Source organism: Aotus nancymaae, unplaced genomic scaffold (genome assembly GCF_030222135.1).
Source record: "Aotus nancymaae isolate 86718 unplaced genomic scaffold, 86718_ANA_hifiasm-v0.15.2.pri h1tg000032l_0, whole genome shotgun sequence".
Classification (NCBI taxonomy): domain Eukaryota; kingdom Metazoa; phylum Chordata; class Mammalia; order Primates; family Aotidae; genus Aotus; species Aotus nancymaae.
Window position 1 is genome coordinate 17,494,653 of NW_026988445.1, and position 21,959 is coordinate 17,516,611.

General features: G+C 42.8%; 1 protein-coding gene across 1 annotated transcript in view; it reads left to right on the top strand.

The window, feature by feature from the left end:
• The window catches only part of DISC1 (DISC1 scaffold protein), a 365,698-nt gene that overhangs the window by 121,061 nt on the left and 222,678 nt on the right, over positions 1–21,959 (top strand). Inside the window, exons 5-6 of the mRNA XM_064383602.1 lie at positions 1,436–1,565; positions 5,809–6,044. Coding sequence (XP_064239672.1) covers positions 1,436–1,565; positions 5,809–6,044 — 366 coding nt within the window. The remainder of the gene's footprint in view (positions 1–1,435; positions 1,566–5,808; positions 6,045–21,959) is intronic.

A 21,959-nucleotide genomic window follows, 5' to 3' on the forward strand; every position in this document is an offset into this window, starting at 1 on the left:
CTTCTTCTAAATTAGCAATGTTATCCTTTTTTCTGCCATATGTGTGGCAATATATTTTTCCCAACTCATCATTTGCCTTTTAGTTTTAGTTGATGATGTTTTCTTAGACATAGCCTCCTTGAATTGTTGACGTAGTTTTGCTTAGGGTAAATTGTTTTTCTTCCCACCTGCATTGAGTTAGAAATGAAATGTTTTAAGGATTAATTTGTCATTCTTTGGTGACAAAAACCACCAAGTCTCCTGTAAAGACAGCTCACCAACGTAAGGTCCAAGCCTGTGCCACATTTTCACCAGCATCACTGTCACCAAATATGTCAACTCTGGCAAGAATAAGCGAAGGAGCCTAACAGGTTTTAAGTGGTTTTGACAGTCTTTTAGCAATCTTTTCTGAGAAGCTGGCACCCAAGCATCTGCAAATCAGTCACCCCTCCTTTTAATCTCCATCAAGGTCAGCCCTGGTATTTGCCCCTGTTTGGATAAAATCTAGTGCAAGGCACATACATGATTTTAAATGACCTAGTAGCCACATTAAAAAAGATTAAAGGTTGGGTGTGGTGGCTCACACCTGTAATCCTAGCACTTTGGCAAGCAGAGGAGGGAGGATCACTTGAGTTCAGGAATTCGAGACCAACCTAGCCAATAGGGTGAAACCCTATCTCTACTAAAAATACAAAAATTAGCTAGGCTTGGTGGTGCATGCCTGTAGTCCTGGCTACTCAGGAGGCTGAGGCAGGAGAATTGCTTGAACTCAGAAAGCTGAAGTTGAGTGAGCCAAGGTTGTGCCATTGCTCTCCAGCCTGGGCACCGTAGTGAGAAAACATTTCAAAAAAAAAAAAGAGAAAGTTAATCCAGTGAAAATTTCAGGAAGTAGATGAAAACGCTGCCAGGAGCTCAGCTGCATTTTCTGGAACTCTTAGCCTAATTTTATTAAGTTCAACCCTGTGATAAGTGCTGGGAATAAAAAAAATGTGATGTAGTCTCTGCAAGAAATATATTTCCCTGTGATTAAAGCTGATCATGGGAGCAAATCTTCTAAAACCCTCAGTGACAACCTTTCATTGACTAGTGACTCAAATATTAGTGCAAAGTGGAAGATTCTAGATGAGCAGAGGAAAGGTAGATGGCGTAAAGGCAAGGGAACTGGTGAATTTCGGAAATAGTAAGAGTGAATTCAGCACTCCTAATCATTTGAATAAAGGTCTGGTTATATTCCCTCCAAATCAATAAGAAACAGGTGAAAAGGGAAAAGCCCCAAGAGAGTGTAATTACAGTAGAAACTTATATTAAGGAGCTCATCCTGAAAACAGGTGGGTACCCTCCTAAGGATGAGAACAGCTGGGGACGAGTTGGTGAAGTTCCTTACTCTTAAAATTCTTGTCAACATGAGGATTTCAGCTTCCCCATACCTGTACCAATAGCTATGTGTTATTTTAAGGGCCAGCGGAGATGACACCCAAGCCCCACTCAGAATGGAGCCCAGGCTGTTGGAACCCACTGCTCAGGACAACTTGCACGTGTCCATCACTAGACGAGATTGGCTTCTTCAGGAAAAGCAGCAATTACAGGTGAGCAGATGAAAGATAAGAAATATGATGGCATTTTTCTTTTCTTCGAGACAAGGTCTCACTCTGTTGCCTAGGTTGGAGGGCAGTGGCACAGTTAGCTCCTGGGTGATTCTCCCACCTCGGCCTCCCAAGTAGCTGGGACTACAGGCATGCCCTCCATGCCTGGCTAACTTTGTTCATTTTTAGTAGAGACCAGGTCTTACTATGTTGCTCAAGCTGCTCTTGAACTCCTGGGCTCAAACAATCCTCCTGCCTCAGTTTCCCAAAGTGCTGGGATTACAGGCGTGAGTCACTGTGCCCAGCCAGCATTTTTCTTATCCATTTAAGCCAAATGCAGCCAAATGGGTTTTTGCTTTGCTTAAGTGTGGCGATTAGAGCCTTGGCTGTCAAGCCGGGGAGTACAAAACTGAGAGATGGTGGGAATGACTAGAGGGCTTGTAGGAATCTCATTACAAATGAGGGTTGAAAGCTCAGCAGCGTTTGAGCCTGTTTTCGATCTTCCTCATTACCTTTTGAATATGCTTTTCTTGTCTGCCAGGCCAGTTTGCCACTTCTTATCATTTTGACCTTTAGAAACTTCCTTTGAAAGTCAGAAAGACATCTGTGCTGTGAAAATCCTTTATGGAAATCCCTATCATGGTAGACGGTGAACTGCAGTTGTTAAGAGACAGAGTTGTAAGTCCAGAGCGAGTGAGGCAGGCACACCTGGAATGATGAGACGGCTGCGTGGAAGCCCAGGGTTGGCTGCGAACAGTGCATCAAAGTTGGCTAAGAATCATCGAGGGGCTACAGATCTGGGTGCAGCACCGAGTTAAAGCCAGAGCTCTGGAAGTTGACAGGGCACCCCAGAGGCAGGGAATCTTGAAACAGGGTCCATGCCTGCTTGGGCCTGGAGCAGTGAATCATGGGTGGGGAGTGATGAGGACACGTTGATTAGAAGCAACGTGACTTCATGGGAAGAGCATTGATCTTCTGTCCAAGTCTAAATCCTGGCTTAGGCTCGAGGCTTCCCCCTCTCTGCTCCCGCCATAGAGTGTTTTTGTTATCTGAATTTGCCCCGTTCAGGTCACTACAAGAATAAGGTGGCAAAGAAGGGCAAAAGTCAGGGCAATTTATTTGAAACGATTTCCCCCATAACTGAGCACTCACATAGTCAATGTGCGTCATTATCATGTTTGGATAGCTGAAAATGTGAAATCTGGTTTTTGGTTTTTAATAACATTTGCCAATTACAGGTCTACACAATTCCTGAGAATGTCAGAGTGTAGAGAATATAATTTTAGCCCCAGGCACTTAGTGTTTGAAGCACTCTGGGGAAAGGTACTTGAATATTCATTTATTCAACAGGCATTTATTGAGGGTTCACTAAGTGCCAGATACTGTTGGAAATGCTTGGGATTCTTGGGGAGCTTTTGAGCTATTGGAGGTGAGAATGGGGAGATAGACAATAAGTGATAAATAAATACCTCAATTAGTTATCTGGTATATTGTAGGGTGATAAGAGCTGCACAGAGTAGACTAGGGTGACGTGGAGGATGGAGTCTACTCATTGAGAAGTGAGATTGAACCCAACCCTTGAAAGAGGAGAGGGAGTAGGCCTTGCAGAAATTTCTGCAAAAGCATCCTGGGCAGGGGGACACCAACATGAAGGCCTAGAGTGGGAGTGGGCCTCTTGTGTTCAGAGGGCAGCTGGAGGCCCATGTTGCTGGAGCAGTGTAAATTTGGGGAGGAAGTCAGAGATTAAAGGGCCTGGAAAGGATTTGGATTTTTCTCAGCTTGCAACAGGGAACCACTGGATGGTGTTAAGCAGTGAAGTGACAGGATCTGACCACATTGTCAATAATTTGACTACTGTATTAGGAATAGGATATAAGACAAAATGGAAAACAGTATGCAGCTTCCTGAAAAAATTAAAAGTTGGGCCAGGTGCGGTGGCTCACGCCTGTAATCCCAGCACTTTGGGTGGCCGAGGTGGGCAGATCACCTGAGGTCAGGAGTTCAAGACCAGCCTGGTGAACATAGTAAAACCCCATCTCTACTAAAAATACAAAAATTAGCTGGGTGTGGTAGCGGGTGCCTGTAATCCCAGCTATCGGGAGGCTGAGACAGGAGAATCACTTGAACCCGGGAGGCGGAGGTTGCAGTGAGCTGAGATTGTACCACTGCATTCCAGCCTGGGCAACAAAGAGCAAAACTCCGTCTCAAAAAGAAAAAAAAAATTAGAAATTGATTTACTTTGTGGTCCAGCCACCCCATTCTGGATATATATATGTATATATATATCTCCAAAAAATTGAATGCAGAGATTCAAAGAGATATTTATACACCCATGCTCATAGCAGTATAATTCACAATAGCCAAAAGCTGATAACAAGTCAAATGCTCATCAACAGATAACTGATAAAATGTGTATGTACATGCAATGGAATATTACTAAGTCTTAAAAGGGAAGGAAGTTCTGACACACACTACAGCATGGATGAACCTCGAGCACATGCTAAGTGAAATAAACCAGTCACAAAAGGATAAATGTTGTATGATTCTACTTGGGTGAGCTACCTAGAGGAGTTAAATTCATAGAGAAAGTAGAATGGTGATTCCCAGGGACTTGGAGGAAGAGAGAATGGAGAATTAGTTTTTAATGGGTACAGAGTGTCAGTTTTGCAAGATGAAAAGAGTTCTATGGATGGATGGCAGTGATGGTTGTACAGCAATGTGAATGTACTTAATGCCACTGACCTCTACACTTAAAAATGCTCAAGATGGTGAATTTTATGCTATGTGTATTTTACCAGTTAAAAAAACTAAAAGAAACAAGAGTAGGGTAGAGGAAGTCAAAGGTGGAGGTAGGGAGGTTAGTTGAGAGACTTTGTCAGTAATGGTGTAATCTTGGAGCAATCAGGGACACTGAGGCATTACCTTTTTCTAGAATGTCTTGGTGGTAGACATTGTTTAGTAACTCCCCATTCCTCTCCCCATTCCCATAATTGAAGTGGATTCAGGAGGTAGTGAAGCAGGAGCAGCCGCAAACAAACCTCTTGATCAGGGAACAGGGAAGGAAGTGGTGATTTATTTGACCGGGAGCTGCGGCAGGTGAAAATACCTTCACAGCCGAGCTCCCCAACAAAGAAAATCCTTGTCCTTTTAAAGGCTTACAATTCAGAAATTACATGTGAAAGGGTCTTGATCCATGAAGTAGGCATGGGGTACGTAACTAGGTGGGGGTTTGATCGTGTTTAAGCAAAAACAGTGCCTTCCGGAAAGATTCCTCCCTACCATGCTTGTGATCTATAGGAGTGCGATTAAGGGTGGTGCCCCGGTCTGCCAGCCTTTACTTCTCCTATTGAAATGCAATGTAGAAGTCTAGGGGGAAGTGGTCTTTCAAGCTTAGGAGGATTAAGGGTCTCCTTCCTCAGTAGAAGTTGTAGGTGAAGTACCTTGGGGCTGAGAGAACGCGAATAAGAAGTGAGGAGACACCCAGGATTAGATCTGAGCTCTTAGAAGCACAAAACATGGAAGTATGTTAATTAAGAGTCTTATTTTTGATTCAGAATCATATGGGCAATGAGATGATGATCTGCTATAACGCTGTGCACTCAGTGGGTGTTCATTACCTGCCGTTGTTTGTTGACCCTAAGATTAGATGATATTTTATGGATTATTTGGATTTCAGTTTGCTATATTTGTAGAAATTACATTTATTTGTATTTTCATGATCTTTAGACTGCATGGCACTATCTGCAGCATCTCATTCTTTTTTCAGTCCTGTGGACTTAAGAAGCCGTGATTTTTTTAACTTTTTCTTTATTCTGAATTCTTGTGTTTGGGGACAGACCAACAAAGGGTCACTTGCGTTTCTTGTTTTGGTCTGTGACTGGGGTTACCTGCTTAGCTCAGACCTCAGGTACATGACGCTCCCTGCCCCATGTCCTAACTCGCCCATCCGAAATGAAGTAAGTCATTTGTATATCTGCTGGGTTCTTCCAAGTCAGATTCTTGGCTCACCCCCCATAGTTATTTAATGCTCGGGAGGGAATGTTTTTCCTTATGCCAACTCATTAGAAATATAAAGCTGGCATGATTTTTCCAGTTCAGCAAACTCCAAAAATCTGCCTGCCTCAGAAGGGGAGCTCTGTGGTTCTGGTGCATATGGCCAATTCTCATTTAAATGAGTCATTATCCTCAGAGCAGTTTGCCATGAGCAAGGTTAATTTATAAAATCTGGTCTCCTCATTCTCTACAGAAAGAAATTGAAGCTCTCCAAGCAAGGATGTCTGTGCTGGAAGCCAAAGATCAACAGCTGAGAAGAGAAATCGAGGAGCAAGAGCAGCAACTCCGGTGGCAGAGCTGTGACCTGACCCCGCTGGTGGGCCGGCTGTCCCTGGGTCAGCTGCAGGAGGTCAGCAAGGCTTTGCAGGACACCCTGGCCTCAGCTGGTCAGATTCCCTTCCATGCAGAGCCACCAGAAACCATAAGGAGGTATTGGTGATTCCCTAACTGATTTGGGTCGCTCACCTCTTTGACCTGTTCGTTGGAATGATTTTGTCTGCTGTCTTTCATCTCTAAACATTTCCAGAGCAGTCTGTATTTTTCAGTGGAAACACCATTAGTGTTTCCGGTGGGAAAATTCTTCACTGTATAGGGCAGTCCTGAGCATTGCAAGTTATTTCACATCCTGGCCACTCAACCCACTAAATGCTCCTCCCCATTCCAATATGCACCCTCCCTATTTGCAAACACTCTCAGGGAACCCTCTCTCCCTTTGAGAACTGTTGGAGTTCAGTTGGTTAGAGATCCTGATGCAGACTTTTACTGAGGACGATCATCTGGGGAGGGGTGAACTATGCCTCTCACTAAGGGAGGAGATGAGCCGTTGAGCGAGGGACACCCAATGACAGTTTCCATCTGGAAGAATGGATTATTATTGTTATTGGTAGCTAAAATGTATTAGGTGCTTATCATGTACCAGGCACTGTGATAAGCTGACTCTACGAGTTACTTCCATTGTTATATTCATTTTATGGATGACAAAAAAAGTTTAAGAAGGTTACAATTTGCCCAAAGTCATAATTAATAAGAGAGAAAAGTGATACTTACACTCCTGTTCATTAATTCTGAAGCCTAGTCTTCTCCACTCTACTAGGGAGAGAGAAGCTCCCCTGTACTCTGTATCGTGGAATGTCTATAAGATACACATCTACTTTTTGCCCTTCATTTTTTTTTTTTGAGAGACAGTGTCTTGCTTTGTTGCCCAGGCTAGAGCACAGTGGCACAATCATGGCTCACTGTAGCCTCAAATTCCTGGGTTTAAGTGATCCTCTCTGCCTCAGCCTCTGGAGTAGCTGAGACCACAGGCTTGAGCCTCCACATATGGCTATTTTTTTTAAAAGTTTTTTTTGCAGAAATGGAGTTGCTCTATGTTGCCCATGCTGCTCTTGAACTCCTGGGCTCAAGCGATCCTCCCTGCCTCAGCCTCTGGAGGAGCTGGGACCACAGGCTTGGGCCACCACAGCTGGCTATTTTTTTGTTTTTATTTTTTTTTTGTAGAGATAAAGTCTTTCTATGTTACCCGGGTTGCTTTTGAACTCCTGGGCTCAAGTGATTCTCCTGCCTTAGCCTCCTGAAGTGCTGGGATTACAGGTTTTAGCCACTGCACTCAGCCTTTCTTGTCCTTCACGAGCTCATACTCTTATTTCTGAGACAGACAGACTCACACTTACACATGTTGGACAGAAAAGTGAGTTCGCACCCAAATGGATCTGCAGATGAGCAGTAAGGACTGCATGTTCTACATGGGTAGAGCCAGGAGTGGGAGCAATGGTTGGCGCAGCTACTGTGCTAAAGGAAAGACTTCCTACAACTCATCACCTGTAGTGGCTGAGAATAGGGACTCTGCTTCTTGATTGTCTGGGGTTGAAGGTTGACTCCTTACTCAACCCCTTATTGGCTGATTTGAGGGAAGGGGTAATGATAATGATTCCTACCTTTTAGAGCTATTACGTGGATGAACCGAGTAAATACATAGAAAACTCTCAGCAGAGCCTGCAAGGTAGTAAGCACTTTATTATGCTTCCAGTTGCTGTCTTTACAATGGAAATTTCAGTCTCCTGAAGGCCTTCAAACTGCCCGTCCAAATGTATCTTAGTGTACTTAGTGAATGACTCTTCTGTCTTCCACATGTATTACATTCTATCCAGTCTATAAAAGCAAGCAGCACATGCTATTCTAGGGAGTTACTTCAGATCTCCTCCCATTCCCCTTCTATCCCGAATAGTTCCAGGCAGAACTCTAAACCCATGGCTCATGCCCATGGAGAAGGGGAAGAGATTTGGATTGTTGTCAGTTTTCATCCAAATGAAACAGGTCCCTTGAATACAGCCTTGTTCTCCCACCTGCACTTTCAGAACCATTCTCAAGCTCTTGCCTTGGGGTGGTGGGTAGGCTGTTATGTTATTCTCACTTTGCAAGCGAGGAAACAAAAACTCAGAAAGTTTCCCTGATGATGTAGCTAGTAAGAGACCATCTTGTTTACAACTATGGCTGTAAGAGAGCATCTTGTTTACAACTATGGCTGTCTTTGGGCCTGAATCTGTAAAAGATGGTTTCCTTCTAGAGAGCCAAGGAAGCTACTTCTATGACTAATTCTCTTTCCTCATCTAAAATTAGGAGCTCCACAATATGGTTGGCTGGTAGAACTGGGCCCAGGACTTAGTCTGGTTTTCTACCCATGTCCTCTGGCTGCCTTTTCCTCAGGATGAGTCACAGAGAAGGCGTGAATGTGTGACTTTTACTCAGTAATCCAGTGCTCTGGTCAATTGGATAAGCTTTTGAGAGGCATTTCAAAAGTTGTAGCTTTCTGATTTTATGATGCTGTTAGGGAAATAATATATGAGGATGGTCTTGAACATGGGGCACTGCTGTCTGTGGGGTCCTCTGGGGAGAATCTATCATCCTCCAATCCAAATATTCCCACTGAGGTTACAGAGGTCAGGTCAAGAATAGGCTGCCATGTTTTTGGGCTGAGGTGACTATAGGAAAAAGTCTTTCAGAAACCATGAAGGCTTCATGTAGGAGGAGATATTGGGAATGGAAGGATGAGGTTGGGAGCAATGGCTCATGCCTGTAATCCCAGCACTTTGGGAGGCCAAGGCGGGAAGATTGCTTGAGCCCAGGAATTTGAGACCAAGTCTCTACAAAAATAAAAAAATAAAGTAAAAAATTAGCTGGGCATGATCGAGCACTTGTAGTCCTAGCTACTCAGGAGGCAGAGGCAGGAAGGTTGCTTGAGCCCAGGAGTTTGAGGTTACGGTGAGCTATGATTGTGCCACTGTAGACCAGCCAGGGCAACAGAGCAAGACCCCATCTCAAAGACAAAAAAAGGAATATAAGGACGAAGAGTTGCATGGGAGGGTAGGAATAAACCAGAGCAATAAAAAGGTATAAAAAACCTGGGCAATTGAATGACTAGTTAATAACATGACCTTTGGAACACTCATGGTGAGCAGAGGCCATCAGCACTGACTGGGGTTTCGTGCAGCTAGAGTGTGGCCACCCTGAGACATCCTCATTATCTGGATGATGCTCAAGAGGTGACCCTTGGCATCAATCTAATTTACTTTGAGGTGCAGGGAGGTACCACCCCATCTGGAGGGCAGTTGGGGCTGTGTAGGTGCATGCTTTGATTGGTCAGTTTCCTTTCTTCCACCGTAGGGAGATGAGGCATCAGACTGCTCCCTGCCATAACCATCAACTGGAAAAACCCATCATCAATATGTGGGCTTTCCATTTGAGAAGGAAGAGATGTGTTTTCCAAGCTGATGGACTGCAGCATGGATCTGCAGAAACAGAACATAGAAGCCAGTAGAAAGCCAGGTGGTTTAACACATCAGAGAGATTGCTTGGTCCGGTATTTTTAACTAATTGGACATGATCCTGTTAATCTAATTTTTGCTATGAAGTATTGGTTGTCTTTTAGAAAATGCTGACTTAGGGAGAATATCCTGTAGGTATATTCAGCAAAATGAACCCATCTTATATATATCAGTAGCTGCCTTTGTTGTTCATGAGAATAGGCTCTTCTTAGGCCAGATGGAGAGAGCCAGACAAATTGTGAAATAGGAAAATATTGAAGTCTTATAAAGAGAAGTTGTAGAGACTAGTATTGTCACAAAACCTGGAGAAACAGATCACTCAACATCATGACTGTTATCATCATCTATAAGGATTTTCTTAGAAGCCAGCTACAAACTCAGGGTGCCGTCTGTTTCTGATTTACTCAACTTTCTAACATGCAATTGTAAAGGGAAGGCCATACTTTGTTCTCTGGACAACTACCCATGAACTTGAAAAGAAACTTCCTGATAGCACATCGCATTTCTGGATGTATCACTGGGGGAGATTCACGTGCTTGCATGGAGGCCATGATTTCTGACTGTAGCTTGTTGGGAACCCCCTGGCCAATGTCAGAGATGGGTTGAAAGTAGAGGGCATGTGCTGCGGTCAAGGACACCCCATGATTTTTGGTTTGCGTGTGATAATAGAAACCAAAGAAACCATTTGAATTTTCCAATATCTGTGTTCTGGATCAAATAATTTAGCAGGAGGAGATGAAGTGTTATCATCCCAGAGACATCATAGCCGCCTTTTGAGTAGAGCCAACAAAAATGGTTTTCTTCCGGTGAACAAAAGGAGAACGCTTTTTGAGCTCTGGAGAATCAGGAGCTCCACAATATGGAAGCTGACAGAGCAGGGGTGTGTGAAAGGACAGGAACCGCTTAAAAGATGTGTTCATTTGAATTTCTCTCATCCCTGGGATATCAACCCCTCTGCTTTAAAGTAAGCTCCTTATTTTCTCCTGCAAGTCTTCCTTTGATGTGAGGGTCATAGAAGAACTGCTTTTCTCCAGTGAGCTTGGTTCTCTTCCCACATGAAACCCATTGTCCTTGGTCCACCCATGCTGACTCCACTCCCATTCTCTGTAATGGGATTGTGATGTGGCGGTGAGGGAGGAGATGGAAAAGATGTGGGGACACAGGGAGGAGGTGACGTCGTCCGGGTTTTCTATGGATCATGGTCCCTCCATGTGTGGCATGAGGTTCCATCTATTTATTTGGCATAAATTGAGGAGAATGGTGATTTGCAGCTCATCTCTCTCCAGGGCCATTAGCTCAGCCTTCCCTGGCTTGTTGGTTTTATGTGTCTGGAAAACCAGGGGAGGGCAGCCTGTGACCTCATGTAGCATGCATATGGCTAACTGCAAAGTGAGGGAGGAATAATTATAGTAATAACCACAGTGATGACGTGGAGGCCTGCCTAGGATGCTTTCCAATGTTCTTTAGAAATGCTTGGCTGGCTTGTATTCATCTGGGTTGAGTTCTTCATTCCTCAGCTCCTGGGATTTTTTATGCTTCACGTGAAATGTGTTCTGGCAGCTCATGGATGAATTGTCTCTGGTTGTGTGTTTGGAAGAAACATGTCACATCTTTTTACGAACTATTGTTGTGAAACAAACTCAACCCTGGTTACAGGCGGTCTGGTGAGCCTTGGTTGGAGAATCTGGGAGCCTCCCAGCAGGGCTGGGCTGGGAAGGTTGGTGGGTGGAGAGGAGCCAGGCCTTCTGCGGTACCCCCTCCACCCCCAACCACTAGCTGAACTGCCTGGGGCTCCCTGGCCAGGAGCACTGATTATGTAGGGTGCTGCAGGCATCCTCATCACACCTGTGCTCAGCTCCACAACACGCAGTCTTTGCTGATGTCAGGCCTCCTTGCAAGTGAGATTTGAAATAATGCAATTCACCAGCTCACAACTGAATGGGAAAAAAAAAAATCAACAGTTCCGCTTTCCCCTCAGAAACATATTTTACTAGAGTGAGGAGACAGTGAAACAGCAAGTCCTGAACTGGAAGACTGATCCTGAATCTAGCATGGTGGTAGAGATTCTTATAGAGGATGTGGAGGCAGCTGTGTGGGAGGGGTCCCATTCATGCTCTTGCCCCGGGGGTAGTGTGAGGTAGCTGCCAAATTGGAATAATTCAAGACTGCAGAGAAAATTCCTGCAGCACATCAGCAGCCTCCAAGCTGCTTTTCCATTCGTGGGGATTGTTGTTCTTTAATCTCCACTTCTGGGCTCTTTCTCTCTCCTCTGTTTTTGCCTTCTACCTGATTGGTTTGCCAAGACAATGGCTTTATGGGACTGAGAGCATTATAAATCATCTGGAGAAAGAGGAGAGCTTTGCCTTTTTCCAGGAAATTCTGATTCCTACCCCCCTTTTTTTTTGGTAAGGACTTTTTTTTCCCTTTTTTAGAGATGGGGTTTTCCTCTGTCCCCCAGGCTGGAGTGCAGTGATATGATCATGGTTCATTGCAGCCTTTTACTCCTGAGCTCAAGTGATTCTTCTGCCTCAGCCTTCCAACTAGCTAGGATTATAGGTGCCTGTCGCCATGCCTGGCTAATTTTTAAATTTTTTGTAGAGATGGGGAGGTCTTGCTGTGTTGCCAGGTTGCTCTTGAACTCCTGGCCTCAAGTGTTCTTTCCACCTCAGCCTCCTGGGTCACTGGGATTACAGGATTTTTTCCCCTCCGACACCCTTTTAAAATAAAGTAGACATGTTGCTTTTTCCAGGAATTCATGAGGCAGATAAATATTTGCCAAGGCAGCGAATACAGCGAGACAGAAGCGTGTGAGCCATGCTGGCCAGGAGGGTGCCCGGAGTGAGGCTTCTCTGCATAGGTGACATCTGCAGTGTTCAGGACCTCCCTGCAGATGTGCCCTCTCCACTCATATTTATCCTGTCTGTCCTTCTTAGATTGGTGAATGTAAGGTTTGAATGAAGCAACTGAGATTTAAATGAGGCAACTGAGGCCAGTTATTGGAATAAAGAAATTTAATTAGCTCCTGGGCGAGGTTCTACGGTCCGACAGGAGGGGCCGGAGAAGTCGCGCTTCTCTTTTTGGGGTGTGGGGTTTTATAGGGAGTGGAGGTAGCTGATTGACTGCAGGGAAACAAAGAGGAGGTAATTTCATTGGATATGAAGGGACCGGGCATGGACGAGGGGCTGGTTGAGGATGTACCGGGCAAGCTTGCCATAGGGCAGGTCTTTGACAGGCTTTTTAAAAATTTCGGCGGGTGCAGGGCTGAGATTGGAATGCGGAAACGGGTACGGGGAGCCTGCGTGGAGAGGGCAAATGCTGAGTAATGTACTCAGAATGGTGACGTAGTTTTCAGGCGCTGAGAGAGAGGGGCATGTCCACTCGGCTCCCAGCGAGGCAACCAGCCTTAAAGTGATGATACTCGTACACTAATTTTAATATCTCTATTATTTGCAAACTGTCATATTTGCTTAAAATAACCCTGTAAGGTTTCTTAGCCAATATGTTTTTATGCACATTTTGCAGATGAGGCTGCAGAGGGTCCACGTTCACACAGCCGTAAAAGCGGTGCCCTCACAGCTTTGGCCAGTTTTTAATGCGGAAGGAATGCAGAGACAGTTCACGCTGATGGCTTGGGAGAGACCAGGCCTTGGATGGAGTGCTTAGTCAAGCAATGCGAAGAAGTCCAGCCCAGCAGAGCAGGGGTCTGTGGGTCCGAGGAAAACAGAATGGATGGCCCTCCAGGCCAGGGATGGTTGTCTCTGTGCACCTGGTGTTGCCTGATTGGATTGGAGCCAAGGGGTATCTAAAAATAGGCGGCCTGGGGAGACCAAACAAGCAACTGTCTCAAGTCAGAGAGGTCTGTCAGAAATTCCAAAGAAAGAAATGTGAGAGGAAAAGAAACTGGAAAGCAAGGCCCCACCCCAGGGCTAGAGGAACTGGTATTACCCATCTGTGAAAAGAGAGTTTGAACGGGATGATGTGGAAGGTCCCTTCTGGTTCTACAATACTTTGCTCTTTAGAATTTTATGAAATAAGTTAAAATAAACCTCCTAAAAACCCCTCATACTTCTATTCCAAGGAGCTCCATGTTAAGTTCCTCTTTGAAGTTCCCTGGGCAGGCTGTGACCGTCCACAGGCCACGGTGCTCTAGCTGGCACTTTTCTGAGGGCGGGTCCCTAGAGCATGGACCTGAGCAAAGCCTGCACTGCAGCCGCTGCTGCTGCTGCTCAGAGCTCAGGCCTTGCCTCGCCGTTGTGTATCCTCCTGTTTCTTCTGTAAAGTTGTCATTACAGGCAATGTGAAAGGTTTACTAAACTATAATCTGGTAAAGGAGGAAGAAGGTTGGAAAACAAGGAAGAGATTTGAAAATCCCCCCTATCTGGGTACGGATGCTGCTCACCAGGAAATATAGGTTTCCAAGAAAACAGGACCTCGATTTCCAGTTTTCATTTGCGTTGTAAATTAAAAATGAAATCCTAAGCCCCCAACCACTAAACGGATTCCCTCTTGGCCAAGGAGACCTCAGAGAAGACTCCATACAAACTGAGTTTCCAGCCCCAGTGGGCCGGAGGTTGGATTTGCCTTGTTATAATCCCTCCCTTTTGTAGCTTAACACAACTGACCAGCATCAGTGCTAAAATGAGATCATAAGAACTGACAGAACAGACTCTCAGTGGCAATAAGATACCAAATAATGAATAAGAACTAAGACCATGCCAGGTAGGGATAAGTCACACACTCCTGCACCTAAAGCAAAACAAATATGTAAAATAAATCTTATTATCTCAACTGAAAAAAAAATAATAAACTACCTTCTGTCTGCCACCAGGGTTTTCTTTTTCTCTGGCAGCTAAACAAGCACTGGCCTTGAGTTGAGCTATATTAAAGCCATGGCAGTCCTTCCACTGCCAGATGCTGGCTAACTGACTGACTCCCTGTTCCACCAGCCATAACTGCAGCTTTCATTAGAAGAGATACTGATTTCAGTAACTTTCTTCTGATATGAAGACCAACCATGGACTGCTTCTGGCCTATTTACAGAGACACTTGAGTGCCTTTGCGTTCTGAAAAGACCTTTTACATAGAGGGCCTAATTGTAATTAATACATGTAAATGTTAAGTCTCCACCCCAAGGTGAATGTAAGTTGTATATAACATGTGTGCTTATTCAGTATGCATGCATTAGGACCACCTTCATGAATATTCATGGCTTCTGCTGTAACCTGTTCAATACGTATACTTAGTCAACTTATTCTGCTTAAATTCCTGTCTTACCTGTCCCTCTCTTAAAGTGTCTGATAATGGCTTCTGCCGGAGGCTATGCTGCCCAGGCTGTTAGGATGGCAGCCTTGGAGTCTGTGACCCTTTTAAGAAACAAACTCCTTTCTAAATTGATAAATTGTGTGATTTTCAGGTTAACAGACTATATTTGAGAGAGGAATTCTATTTTACCTGCAGATTTAAAAAAATACTTTTTTGTGCTACAAAAATATTTTGTGCTACAGTAACATTTATAATGATTTTTGAACAAAGGAGGGTGAAAAAGTGGATATGTATTTTATAATGTTGTATTTTAATATTTTACAATTCTCTGTGTTTGTTTCCTTTAAGAAGTTTACAACATGTCTGTTATTCTTAGTATTAATATCATTTAAGTAGCTCTTTGGAGGCTTGTGATTTGTAGATTCATCCATTGCTCTTTTATATAATTTAGGCATTAGGTTAATTATTTTTGACTGGAGCCCCATGGATTATCAAAGATGGGGGATAGTCATCTTAAAATGATTATAGCTGGGACCTATATTGATTACAGCTGGGACCTATATTGATTATAGCTGGGACCTATATTGATTACAGCTGGGACCTATATTGATTACAGCTGGGACCTATATTGATTATAGCTAGGACCTATATTGATTACAGCTGGGACCTATATTGATTACAGCTGGGACCTATATTGATTATAGCTGGGACCTATATTGATTATAGCTAGGACCTATATTGATTACAGCTAGGACCTATATTGATTACAGCTGGGACCTATATTGATTACAGCTGGGACCTATATTGATTATAGCTGGGACCTATATTGATTACAGCTGGGACCTATATTGATTACAGCTGGGACCTATATTGATTATAGCTGGGACCTATATTGATTATAGCTAGGACCTATATTGATTACAGCTAGGACCTATATTGATTACAGCTGGGACCTATATTGATTACAGCTGGGACCTATATTGATTATAGCTAGGACCTATATTGCAGCTGCAAGTCGACTCTCACAAACATGAAAGCATGTGGCCTGTTTTAAGTCTTTCTCCTAGTCAATTTCAACTTTTAGTTTTCATTATTATCACCTTGAGAACTGTTCTGTACTTCATTTCTTCATAATTTACATTTCTTCTACAATCTTGCGTTCCCTTCATCAAATTCTCTTATTCTTTCCTTTTTGTAAGTTGTATGTTACTATTCCTTGCTTTAACTTTTCAGATATTAATTTAGTATGTCAGGCTAAACTCTTCTTCAGACTGTAAGCTGAAACTCTGGGAGAAGTGAGGAAGTTTTGAAATCTTTCAGCAGAAGGTAATTTAGCTCTGCTCAGAAAGACCCTTCTCCAGTGACTGCTGGGAATATCCCCAGGTTGGAAATGCCAGCTCTTTGCTTGCTGAGAATTTAATCAGTCAAGAGCACCTCTTTTTCAAGCTGTGGAAGGGTGATTAATCTACCCTGTGCTGATGGCTAGGCTGCTGGGATGACCCAAACCACAGCCAGACAGAACCTCAAGATTTCCTGTAGCTGTTTCAGGGAGGTGCTGTGTCTTATATTTAGAGATCGTTGTTAAGCATTCATCTTGACTTTCACTGTCATTACTATTTTGTACTTCCTCTTTGGCAAATTTCCTTAGCTTCCTCTTTGAGTTATATTGATATTGGTGTTTGAATTCCTTATTCAGTTACTCCTTTAGTCAACTGGATTTTTTTCCCTACTGTTCATTCATTTTGTTCATCAGTGGTCTACTTTTGCATTTTTTAATCCAATAAAGTGTGTCCATCTTTAGTTTACCCACAGAAACATTTTAGGAAGTGAAATCGACAATATTCCCCAGTTTTAGGAATCAGGCTCATCTGTTGCTTTGTCAACAGATTTTGAGACACGCTTGAGAGAAATGTAAGGTTAAAACTGTCTCTGCAAACTTGAGCTGCACATATGCTTATTCTTAGCCAGACATCAGTTAATTAAAGATAAAGCAGAAAACAGAATAAACCCAAAGCAGAAAGTACAATCTTTTTGGCAAAATTCATAGTTATGGAAAGTATAAATGCTTAGAAATTTAGGAGAAGCAACATATATTTTAAAAATTAGTATTAAATATAAATGCAAGTGAATGGGCACAGTGGCTCATGTCTGTAATCCCAGGACTTTGGGAGGCCGAGGTGGGAGGATCACTTGAGGTCAGGAGTTTGAGACCAACCTGGCCAACATGGCAAAACCCCATCTCTACCAAAAAAATACAAAAGTTAGTCCTGTGTGGTGGCATGTCCGTGTAGTTCCAGCTACTCAGGAGGCTGAGGTGGGAGAGTGACTTGAACCTGGGAGGTGAAGGTTGCAGTGAGCAGAGATCATGCCACTACACTCCAGCCTGGGTGACAGAGTGAGACTCTGTCTCAATAAATAAATAAATAAATGCAAGCAGTTCTGAGTATTTATTTAAAAACTCAGTTGTTCCCATGGGAGCAACTAGACATGACTTACTAAATAGTAAGAATTAAGGGAGGGTAGTGATTGAAATGGAAATGTGAAGTTGCCTTTGGATCACTTAACAGAATAAACCTGGGTGTGGTATCCTTTTCCCCTTAGATCAAATTGTAGTGCTTAATGGGTTGAACTCACAAGAGTTTTTGGGGGGCGGGGTGGGGGAAAGTTCTAGAGCTCAAGTACTAAAATCTTGTTGGAACATTTAAATACATCATGGTTATGAGAATAGTGGAAAATGTGGAGCTGACTTGGTTACCAGTTTCCAAAAAATAAGAGACTGGTAATTTATTTCCTTATTGTTAAAAAGAATCATTAAACAACTCGTGAGGAAGGGGTAGAGAGGAGAATGGTTATGATCTGAACATCAGCCTGTTCATATTTCTGATTCTTGTTCTCATTTATTCATTATTAAACCACCCAAATCTCTTACAGACAAATGTCTATAAGTCAAAATTTTTTTGGCACATGAATTATAGTTTCAGTTTGGAATAAGATTGTTTGAAGCAATGAGAACGATCTGATTGAATTAACACTTGGAGTATTTGGATAAGCCAAATACCAAGTTAATCAGTTAAAAATAAAGCTGTGATTTTTGATGTAACTGGACTTAGATGCAAGCTGCGTTGCTGTAATGTCAGGGAGAGCTTCCCAGTAAGCATGGGGACCCGCAAGAGATGGCACGGGGTGTGGGTTTGAATGCAAGTGTGTCCTACCTTGCTCATACCTGCCAATTTAGAAAGTTCAGTAAATCCAGCAAATTCGCTATTAGGACTTACTCCTTTCCTCTGCTCACTGCCTTCGAATCAGCACCTCAGTAACAGAAAATCTTTTCCAAGAAAAGATCAGAAATCCTTATGTTCATTTTTTTCTCTGTCTCCCTCCATTATCCCTTATGATATGAGTTACATGGATGTACCTTATTGAAAAGAGTTTATGGTCTTATAAAATGTGACAGCGGCTGGGCGCAGTAGCTCACATCTGTAATCCCAGCACTTTGGGAGGCCAAGGCAGGTGGATCACGAGGTCAGCAGTTTGACACCGGCCTGACCAACATGGTGAAACCCCATCTCTACTGAAAATACAAAAATGAGCCGGGTGTGGTGGCATGCACCTGTAATGCCAGCTACTGTAATCCCAGGCAGGAGAATCACTTGAATCTGGGAGGCGGAGGTTGCAGTGAGCCGAGATTGTGCCACTGCACTCCGGCCTGGGTGACAGAGTGAGACTACATCTCAAAAAAAAAAAAAAAAAAGAAAAAAAAAAGGTGGCATCTTATTCTCCATTTGCAGAGTTAGCTGGACTAGTTGTACTTTACTAAAAGGACTCAGAACAATGGAGTGTGGCATCCTAGTTAAAGACATAGGATTCTTGAAATTCAGAGAAATAGACAGTGAGGATGTGAGTCATGATGTGATGTATATTCAGAGAAAGAATCAAAGAACTGAATGTTCAAGTATTTCCCTGGCCTAGTTTCTTTGGTTCTTTTACTTAATGTCTTTTGCCTAGGCCAGAGAGAAAAGCTCTAAATATATTTACTCCACTCTTGTTAAAAATTTGTGTGCCTGATTTTGGTCAGATTAGTCTAAAATATTTTCTTACTACAATACAGGTATGGTATATGTCTGCATGATTTATTAAATGGTCTTTCTATACTTCATTCCTCCCGTGATCCTCAAAAGATGAACTATTTGATGAGCACAAAGGTAAGTGTCTGTATTGAGTCCAGCAAACTCTCTGACTTTCCCCACCACCAAACTGGAAAGAGATAACATGCTTTGCCAAAGGTGGCAAGGATGGCCAGCAGAGGCCTTGGTGCCCCTACCTCTCAGTTCAAATCTCTCTCCACTGCACCATGCTGCCTTTCCCAGAAGTAAAAGTCTCAGATAACCAGCTTGAGTCATTTTTACAGCTGTATAGAATGAGTTGCTTGTGATGAATTTATGTACTATTGTGCCTTTACAAGATCATCTGATATCTAGAGGAATTCATAGCATTCCTCTAGTGCCCTATTCATGTCTGATGGGTGCCATGTAATATTATTAGCTGTGAGGATAAAAGGGTCTAAGGTAGGAAAAAGGCCAAGTAGATAATCCTGAACTTCCTAACGCTGTTTCCACAGTCACTTTGTTATCCACTTTCCCTCTGACAGAAGCTGAGGGGACTGAGCAGTCATTGGCAAGGTTGTTAATGTCAACAGATTTGTGTGTGTGTGTTTTATTTTATTTTTTAAGACAAGGTCTTGCTTTGTCACCCAGGCTGGAGTGCTGTGGTGCAATCATGGCTCACTGTAGTCTCAACCTCCTGGGCTCAAGGAATTCTGCCGCCTCAGCCTCCCGAGCAGCTGGGACCACAGGCACATGCCACAGTGCTTGGCTTTTTTTTTTTTTTTTTTTTGGTAGAGATGGGGTTTCGCCATTTTGTCCATCTCAAGAACAGACTGTAGAGGGGTGAGGGTAAATGCAGAAGAACTGTTCAGAGGCTACTGCAGCATTTCAGAGAAGAGGTGCCCGTGGCTTGGACCAAAGTGGTAGAAGTCAGACAGTTCTTGGTTGGATCAGTTATCTTTAGAATAGTTTCTCACTCCCAAGTCATTGAACCAAAATTGCCTGGCTGTATCCTCCTGCATAAATGTCTCATTCTGGCCCTTGACCAAGTCTTGGCTTGTATTATCTAGATTAGTGACTGTTATTGACTTCAATTCCATTTGCCTTTCTAATTATAGCTGAAAAGCAATCTGTCCCTCCCCAAATTGAATTTTTATTACTTATATTTTTGACATCAGTGATTGCATTCTGTTTGTGATATTGCAGGAGTATTGAAGGGAGCCCTTTTTCATTTCGAACCTGAAGCTAAGGCAATTGTGAGCTCCTGTACTAATCTGAGGGTTCCATGGTCATTTTTAACAGTCAAAAACATTATCCCATAACATTTTTTTAGGGCCTCCATTCATAATATTTAGCTCCTAAACTACAGGCAAGAATGTTCTTGTTCTGCACACATTGATTGTTGTAGCAGCCCACAGTCTCCCATTTGGGCAGATTGAAAGGAAACCGTCAGTCTCAAGAAAACAAAAGAGCTGCCGTGTTTTCTGTTGGACCTGCTGCTGCTGCATGGAGTCGCAACTCTTTTTACCTGGATTGTGAAGCACCAGTGTGCAGTGCCCTGATAATACATATAACTCATCATACTATGAGAAATGGAAAATTCCACATGCATGAGTCTGCTAGGGCTGTCATAATGAAGTACCTTGGACAGGGTGGCTTAGACAACGGAAGTTTATTTTCTCATAATTCTGAAGTCTGAATATCTAAGATCAAGGTGTCAGCAGAGTTTGTTTCTTCTGAGGCTCCTCTCCTTGGCTGCTTGCAGACAGCTGTCTTCTCTTTTGTCCTCTGATGATCTTCCCTCCACATTTCTATGTCTTTTCTTATAATGACACTAGTCATAATTGGATTGGGGTCCACCCTTATGACTTTATTTTAAATTTATTACTTATTCAAAAGCCCTATCTCCAAGACAACAGATGCTGGCGAGGATGTGGAGAAATAGGAACACTTTTACACTGTTGGTGAGAGTGTAAATTAGTTCAACTATTGTGGAAGACAGTGTGGCGATTCCTTAAGGATCTAGAAATAGAAATACCATTGAACCCAGAAATCCCATTACTGGGTATATCCCCAAAGGATTATAAATCATTCTATTATAAAGACACATTCTATTATATGTTTATTGTGCACTGTTTACAATAGCAAAGACTTGGAACCAACCCAAATGCCCATCAGTGATAGACTGGATAAAGAAAATGTGACACACATACACCATGGAGTACTTTGCAGCCATAAAAAAGGATAAGTTCATGTTCTTTGCAGGGACATGGATAAAGCTGGAAACCATCATTCTCAGCAAACTGACACAAGAACAGAAAACCAAACACTGCATGTTCTCACTCGTAAGTGGGTGTTGAACAATGAGAACACATGGACACAGGGAGGGGAACATCACACACTGGACCCGTTGGGGGGTGAAGGGCTAGGAGAGGGATAGCAGGGGGTGAGGGGATAGGGGAGGGATAGCATTAGGAGAAATACCTAATGTAGATGACGGGGTGATGGATGCAGCAAACCACCACCATGGCACATGTATACCTATGTAACAAACCTCCATGTTCTGCACATGTACCTCAGAACTTAAAGTATAATTTTAAAAAATGAGATTAAAAAATACACTTTAATAAAAGAAAAAATAAACAAATAAATAAAAATAAAAGCCCTATCTCCAATCACAGTCACATTCTCAGGTACTGGGGATTCGGACTCTAACCTGTGAATTTTGGCGGACAACTCAACTAGTGACAGGCCCCTTTGCATTTAATTTCCTTTCATCACAGCCACCCCCTCTTAGTCTCTTTGATTAAGTTTTCTTGCCTTACAATGTAGATAATTATAGTTTCTACTTCATAGAGTTATAATAAGAATTTAAAATGCTCATCTGCCTAAAGAATTTGGAAGAGTGTCTGGTACATAGTAAGTGTTCAATAAATGTTGGACTCTATTTAATTTCCAGGGCAGCTGCTTTGAATCAAGATACTTATTTGGGTAAATTAGGTCTGGTGTGTTTCTGAAAACATATTTGCTAATTTGTGTGGACAAATTATGTGTTTCTAGGATAAGGCATAATTTCACCTGAGAGGATAGTTCTTATTTTTTGTGAATAATACGCAAGTTTTTAAAAAAGTGGGGATTGGTTTTAATCATTAAAGTAC